Source organism: Solanum tuberosum, unplaced genomic scaffold (assembly GCF_000226075.1).
Source record: "Solanum tuberosum cultivar DM 1-3 516 R44 unplaced genomic scaffold, SolTub_3.0 scf00271, whole genome shotgun sequence".
Taxonomy (NCBI): Eukaryota; Viridiplantae; Streptophyta; class Magnoliopsida; order Solanales; family Solanaceae; genus Solanum; species Solanum tuberosum.
In genome coordinates this window covers 257,981-265,736 of record NW_006239192.1, presented here as the reverse complement: position 1 = coordinate 265,736, position 7,756 = coordinate 257,981, and the positions used below count along the sequence as shown (strand labels likewise).

At 36.6% G+C, this 7,756-nt stretch overlaps 1 protein-coding gene across 1 annotated transcript in view; it reads right to left on the bottom strand.

Annotated features, from left to right (window-relative positions):
- Window positions 1–939: 939 nt before the first annotated feature.
- Window positions 940–7,756, bottom strand: part of LOC102587093 (uncharacterized protein At3g06530) — a 28,512-nt gene continuing 21,695 nt past the window's right edge. Inside the window, exons 35-39 of the mRNA XM_006358163.2 lie at window positions 6,744–7,424; window positions 6,238–6,647; window positions 5,219–5,477; window positions 2,477–2,647; window positions 940–1,721 (exon numbers count right to left, since the gene is read on the bottom strand). Of these exons, the coding sequence (XP_006358225.1) occupies window positions 1,491–1,721; window positions 2,477–2,647; window positions 5,219–5,477; window positions 6,238–6,647; window positions 6,744–7,424 (1,752 nt within the window). The 3' untranslated portion in view covers window positions 940–1,490. The remainder of the gene's footprint in view (window positions 1,722–2,476; window positions 2,648–5,218; window positions 5,478–6,237; window positions 6,648–6,743; window positions 7,425–7,756) is intronic.

Genomic DNA, 7,756 nt, shown 5'->3' with positions numbered 1-7,756 from the left:
TATAAATGATATTTTTTATCTATAAATAAAATAAAATTATTTATATATTTGATTTGACTTTTTTTCTTTTAATTCTAAACCAAACCAAGAGTGGTCGGTTTTTTTTTCAACCGCCAAACCAACCAAACCAAACCACAAATCTTTTTTTTTCCGGTTTTGATTTGGTTCGTCGGTTCGGTTTGACTTGTACACCCCTAATTACTCATATAATATTTTGTGTTATTTTCTTAAGAAACACCTTAGATAGTTGTATTTTGGTAGGACGAAAGAAATATTTGAAGTACAAGTAAATTATATGCAGTGGCGGAACTAGGATTTTCAGTAAGGAGGTTCAAAATCTGAAAAAATAGATACATGAAGTAGCCAAAGGGGGTTTGACATCTACTATATATACCTAAAAAGTTATTTTAATCATGTATATATTATATAATTTTCCGCCGAAGGGGGTTCATCGCCAAAGGGGGTTCATCGAACCCCCTAATAGTAAGGTGGCTCCGCCACTGATTATATGTTTGTATGAATACTTTACCGGAAAAACCCGAAAAATGCGAAAAAATCCGGAAAAACCCGAAGTTGAAAAATCCGAGTTTTATTGGTTTGATTTATAGATTTAAAAATTCGACACAAATAGTTTGGTTTGATATTTGAAAAATTCAAACCAACCCAGGCATGTACACCCCTACCATAAAATAAGTCATAGTTGTTTATGTGACTATAAATTATTTCATTACGGATAAAATAGACATTTTAAAGTTAATTTCTTACTAGAAATGTGTCATTTTTTTTTAAATGACGAAAAAAGAAAGTAAGTCATATAAATTGAAATAAAGGGGATATTATTTTCTTTGATAGATATAGAAAGTCAAAATTTAACAAGTAAATTTGGTAGAACATAGAGATTGTGAATACACTAGAGATAGCAACATCAAAAACAGTAAATTTATAATGAGAATTTGTAGCCATTCATTTAACTTTTAACATCAAAATTATGGTTCAAATATAAAAGGTCACAGTTTTGGGATAGCAAACAATAACGACTTCTCTTGCTATGAGCTTAGATAAATACTTTTAACTGTTGACAACAGCAGAATACACTGTTCTCTTTCCTATTGAACAAAATTGCCTTCCATCTACAGGAGAAAAAGAGGTAAGGCCACACCATGTATATACATCTCAACAAGAGGCTATTCTTTCTATGCTACAAAGGTCCTAAATAATCAGCTACAAAACTATCGCCAATACTCTCAGATTTCCGAGCTCTGTGCACAACTCTTAAGTAGGGAAAACATGGAATAGTCCCACGATGAGTGTCCAGTTTGTCTGGTCCTGCCAAGTGCTGTATATGTGCCCTGATATCTCCGTATTTAGGGCTAGGAAAGGAAGAATGCTGCAAGGTGCTCATTACCTTTCAAAACAAGAAGGCCTCAGAAGGCAAAATCTCTGCGCTACACACCCTTGAGGAAGAGGCTTCTATAGATTCACAATTAAGTTCAGAGATATTGCCGTAAGCTTTCACCACTCATCGATTCCATCTCCTTGAGAATTTCTTGTGCAAGAGACTTGACAGGAAGTTCAACATCTTCAAGCAGCTCCCCAAGGAAGGGAATGGTCTCGGCCAATAAGACCAGATATTCTTCTTTCAGATTCTCCACCATATACTTGACAATTCTCAAACCCAGAATTCGAGAACGCAACTTCTCACTACGAGTTTGCATCAGCACCTGTATAGATAGTGTGAGCAGTCAAAATCTCTTTTTTGGAAAACTACATGGTTTTTGAAGCACATCAAAAGAGCAAATGAATGATCTAAGTAGGAAGAGACACAGGTAGGGTAGAAGGTGTGTAAATTGATAAACGCCAAAAAATAAACAACTACCACTTCATGCATTTATCCAATTTGGCAAGGTCACAACTAGTAATGAATCAGGTGCAAATTGCAATGAAGAGGAGAATTTGATGATTAAACAGAATTGAGAAACTATACCTAAAATCTTGCTAGGATGAGCAGGCAGACTCAAATTCATTTGGTAACTCCCACAACATAGAAGCATGGGTTTACCTTGCCCTTCATATTGTATTTAGTATTATTCTCAAATGCGATAAATGAACTAACCAAATGAAGAATAAGATTTTGGATGCCATTAGTTCAAACAAATTGCATAGAAGAAAAAACTGTATCTTATAGCGGCCTAACTGACATGATACAACCCACTTAGCTCAGCAGAGTTCATTAAAAGAAGTACCGAATTGATCTTAGATATCGGCTGGAGAGGACAACAAGAAATCATACACAGAATCTATAGTTCGTCTCATTCTCCTCAACAGAGAGATTCCGGGGGAGTCATTATGGTAGGAGCTTATACAGATAAATATACATGAAACACATTTAATCCCAGGAATTTATCCACTGTGATCATAAAACTGAAAATAGATAATAGTAAGCAATAAACGTTGTAAAAGTAAATTTAGTAGTCACCTCATGGTTTAGCGGCTTCCAGAGGAGGTCAGAACCAGCAGTTACAGCCATCCGACCAACACATGAAACTAATAAATCATCAACTTCTTCCACTGATGGCACATTGGGGTATTGCATCAGCACAACTGGTGGGTCTGTTACAAGCTGCGACACTATCGGTTTTAAAAGAACCTAATGAAACACAGAATGTCAGTCGAATGAGGGAACTACAAAACAGTTGGAAATTCTTATGGCACTTTCATCTGTACAGCTACAAGAACCTCACTTCTGCTCATCGACCTTTATTGAGTACAACACACTTTTTACACCTTATATGACCAATCACATTTTCAATTTTTGCTTGTATGCAGAGCAACTTGCATCCAGCAAAATCATAAATCAAAATTAAGACAAACAATGTTGGAAGAAACAAATAACCACTGACATCACCCAACTAAAGTACCTACTCTGACATTTACGATAAACCTCTGTTTCAGTTAAATTTGTAACAAACAGGAGACACTCATGAATCCCCCAGCCACCCTAACCCACATACACAAGAAACAAAGGATCAAAAGTTGTAGAACTTTAACAGAACATATCCCTAAGTTTGCATATCAAGATTCATTGTTGAGTAAGAAAAAATAACAAGATATGCTATAGGATATGTTAAGATGTGATGTATTTAACTACATAATTTAACTTAGCTTATTAGGCATAAAAATGTTTGTGTCGTTTTTGTATGCAACCCCAACATCTATTCCTGAACACTATTAACGAAGTCCACAAGAATTCTTCGTTATACTTCTTTTTGGATGACTGAGAAATACATCCAGAACCAACCCTAGCTTTCGAAATTCGGGGATAACGGACCCGCTCAATACCTTCTCCATTTAAATACTAGGCTTACCTCGCATGCGCAGGGATCAAAGGTGCGACTCAAGTCACGAGTCCCTCAACCTTTGCCACTTCAACTATACCCATGGGAGAATTCTTCTTCTATACTTTTTCGCATAGTACCAAAACCCCTACAGTCTTAGTAGAGACTAAAAAATAGCTACCACAAAGCATAAAACTAGCTTCTTCTTTTTTTCCTTTCTTTTCAAGCAACCTAATGTCGCTTATCTCTTCGGCAACCATATGGGATCCATTCTATGATTATTCACGTCTTTTCTTATCCAGTGACCGGAGACATCCCTCTCTACAACGACCTACTCTTTCCTCTCTAGAGCGACCAACACCTTCCTCTACACCTGGAACGTTTGGTCATTGTTCCACCAATTCAAGCTACAATGATCATTTATTGCTGGGATTTTCAACACTATACCTCTTTTTTGGGTGACAGAGGTCAGATTATAGATTTTAGTCCAACAATGTAGATATATTGGACATCTATTTCAAAAAAATGTATATATGTTGGACATTTTGAGGATCCTGGATGGCAATTCTGATTGGTCAATAACTATTGATTTCAATGCTATTTCTTTTTTTGTTTTTTATGAGTATGCTCGAGTAGTGCAAGAAGCACAATCTTCTATTGTGCAGTTGGTCACTTAAAATAATTCAACAGAGTTTTCATTTTAGTGATTCTACTCTATTTCGACACACTATTTTTATGTTTAAAAATAAGCAAACTCAAATGAGATTTCTCACATTTGAGTTTGAGACACATGTTGAATGTTAGAGAAGAAAGAGGAAAGAGCTAATATCTCAACAAAAGACAAATTTAAGAGTCATTATAGCAAAAGCCACCAGCCTTGCATCTAGTGCCATAAATATTTCCAACTATTCAAATTACAACGGCGAATAATTTCAAGAAATTCAAACTAAAAAGAACAAGGACGAAAAAAAATATTAAGAGAATTTACAAATGAAAAGAGTAGCACGTAGTATGTTTGATTACCTAAAAAATTGCAAATTATAGAAAAGTTTAGGATGACTGAAATTGGTAAATGAAGTTTTTTTGAAGATAGGATTTTATGTTTTGAATATATAATCCAACGATAGAACGGATTAATTGTTAATGTTTGCAGGTTCCAATTTGATTGTTAAGGGTCACAGATCATCAGATCTATTGCAGAAATCTAATCCAAATGGATCTTTGCTTAGTTGGAAGAGTTTCTTCTTTTTGAAGAAGTCCAGGGATCAAGTCTTGTTGCCATCTGTAGTTTGATGACACTAAAAGTTTAAAAACCAAGATATGGTCAGGGGGTTGGTGTCATTACTGTCTATTTATCTTATATTATATTCTGCATATTATTTACCTTCATACAAGTGAATTTTTTTCAGAGACCAAAGCAGCGTTGGATCAACCTCCGCCCTACGCACCTGACTAAATCCTCATACAACAAAGTAATCATGCGACAAGCCAGATTGAAGGCACTGTTTTTCATTCTGTCATAGAGAGTCGATCTGGGTGTATTAAGCAAGCAGCTGGCAATTAAGACTGAGCAATCCATACTCCCAATAATAAGTGAAGCTAGCTTACAAACACAAAACCAAGGGATAATCTATCAACATTAGTGGCATTCATGTGTTGAATAAGGACGTACTTTGCAATAGAAAACAAACTTATTCATTGAGGTCCTCCCTACATAAACGTATAGGCAGAAAATGAAACAGATGGAAAATGGTAAGAGAAGAATATCACATATTATCAAGAATGAAAAACAACTTGTTTTACCGATCGAACAGTAAATGAATAATGATAAGCTTCTCAAACATGCAAATTAATAGAGAAAAGGCGTAGGGAGTACAACTTGCCTGAAAATTTGCTGAGTCTAGAAACTTCAGTGTCCCAGTGTCATACAGGAAAGATTTATGCAGGGAGGACAAAATCAAAGCTCTCAGATGCCACAAACCAATGGACAAACCACAATCGGTATCCTTCTTCTTGCTGTTGCTTTCCTGAAGCTTCACCTTTTTCTTCTTGTGCTTTAGAGCTGATCCTGCATCTTCAGCATCCATGAGATGTCTCACACAGCCATCAAGCAAGTGCTTGAAATTTGGTACAAACAACGACCTGAGGTGAAACATAAACATTAATATTCTAGTTCTCTCTGAAATATTCCAACAAATAAGCATCACTTTAAGAGTATGGTTGCAATAATCTCAAACTTTTCCTAGAAAATAAGCATCAGTTTTATAAGAGTGCAGTTGCAATAATCTTTTTTTTTTCCCGAGATAGTTGCTCAACCAGAAAAATTCACATAGGATCCAGGATGATATAATAAACAAGGAGTTCCATGCCTATTGGTGCCTCAGAGAGGGAAAGACTAGCGCAATGAAAGAAAGGAAAAGAAACACAGAAGAGTGTAGAGTCATAAAAACAACTTTAGCATGGATGAATGCCTAACAATGGCAGAGTTCTCCTGGCATCCTAAGCTTGTGATGGGCGGTCAAAAAACAAACTGAACCTTGTAGCCCGTCAGCTAAAACTACTATTTCAGGTATCAGTCTCAGTTTGTAGAACACCTCTTATAATGAGTTGCTGAAATTTCTGAGCCTACTACCGAAATCTAAGCAAAAGCACCACCTTCACCTATCAAAAGTGCTTGGGAGGGGGGGGGGAATAGGATTAGGTGGTATGCCAAATGCCTCCACTGAATGATACAGTGTCACTCAGTATCTGGTCCCGGATATTTCAACCATTCCAAGTTTTTATCCACATGAGATCTACAACAACTTGCAAAATTGTACTGGCTGTGTCCCATAACTAAATCAAATCACAAGAATAAGTAAAAATGGATTTGGAAAAGAAAAAAAAGATGGTGATGACTCACCTTTGGCTGTCAGCTAGACTGTTAACCAAGCCATAGAAGGCAATAGATCGATCTATACTTTTGGACCCTACATTTTCATTTTCTTCAACGATCGACTCTGACCATTCAATACTCCTCATGAAAAGAGGTTTGAACATTTTCTCTGTAAGTTTCATGGCAAGCGCCACCACCGTATTGATGACATTCTTCTCGACAGCATCAACATTTTTAACAGCAGCAGGGTGCTGACGACGCAGGTCAAGACCTTGTAAGCATACGTCAAAAATTCTTACATGATACGCACCAACCGATGATCTATCCATAGCAGCCACAAGGTTTTGTATCATTTCAAAAGCAACCGATACACTAGAATCCCCACACGTAATTGCATCAGAATATACCCTCAGCAATGGAGAAAGTAAAAGACGAACCTGCTCAATCAAGGAGTAGAAGGAGTTCATAGTAACATTCAAAGTACTGAACATATAAATCATACCATACGAAGATATGCACTAGATGAAACTTACAGGGACTCTTTCAGCGATTAGCTTTCGTACAGAATCAGCTTTCAGCTTCAGTTTTAGTTCTGACGTGGAAGTGTACTGAGGCTTCAATAACATAAGTTCCAAAATATCACCAAGATATGGATTTAAAAAGCCACCAAGCTTGTTTACAACTGCCTCTAGGGCGAGCAAAATAGACATAAAGACAGAATCATTCTGAATTGATGAAACTGTGGAAGCATCACCATCAGTTGATTTGGTTTCTGCTGTTACAGTTGACAAATCATTGTGAGATTGCCTAATCATGCCTTCCATGACAAAAGGTAGCTGAGGGAGCGCCTTTGGTCCTAGCACATTAATCAAGGCACCAGCTGTACGAAGGCAACTAGAAGACAGGGCAGAATTGTCCGTACAGATGCTTTTACTAACAGAATCTAAGCATGCACTAAATACTGAATTATCTGAAGGAAACCTGTTTGCTAAAACTTCCAGTGTTGACACTGCTGCCAGTTTCAAAGAACTACTTGATTCACTCTGTGAGTTAAATAATTTTAATATCTCGAGACACAAAGTGTCCAGTGATTGCAAAGAATTCTCGTCCAGATGAAACCACGAAATCCTTGAACTCAAAGCTGGACCCCTCTTTTCATGCTTTAAGCCAACAAACCCAGTATCCTTCACTGTCTCAGACAAAGTTCCAAGAGCCTGTTTATAAAAGACATAGTTTGATTACATAAAAGACAAAAACAGTATCACCACAATAAAACTGAAGTAACACCAAAATAGTTTAACAGGAAAAATTCCAACAAGATCTCTTTCATATGCCACATGCTCACACACATTTTTTTCAAAGAATGAGAGTGCATCGACTAGACAATTTCCAACAGGAAATAGGCCCAAATGCTGAAATTGTTTTAAATTTAGTTACATAGAGAAAGAAAAAAAACTGAGAAGTGTAAAACTAACAGGTTTATCAAATGCACCGTGAAAGACGTGTGAGGTGCTTAAGCTCCCAAAGATAGCAGGTGTCACAAGTG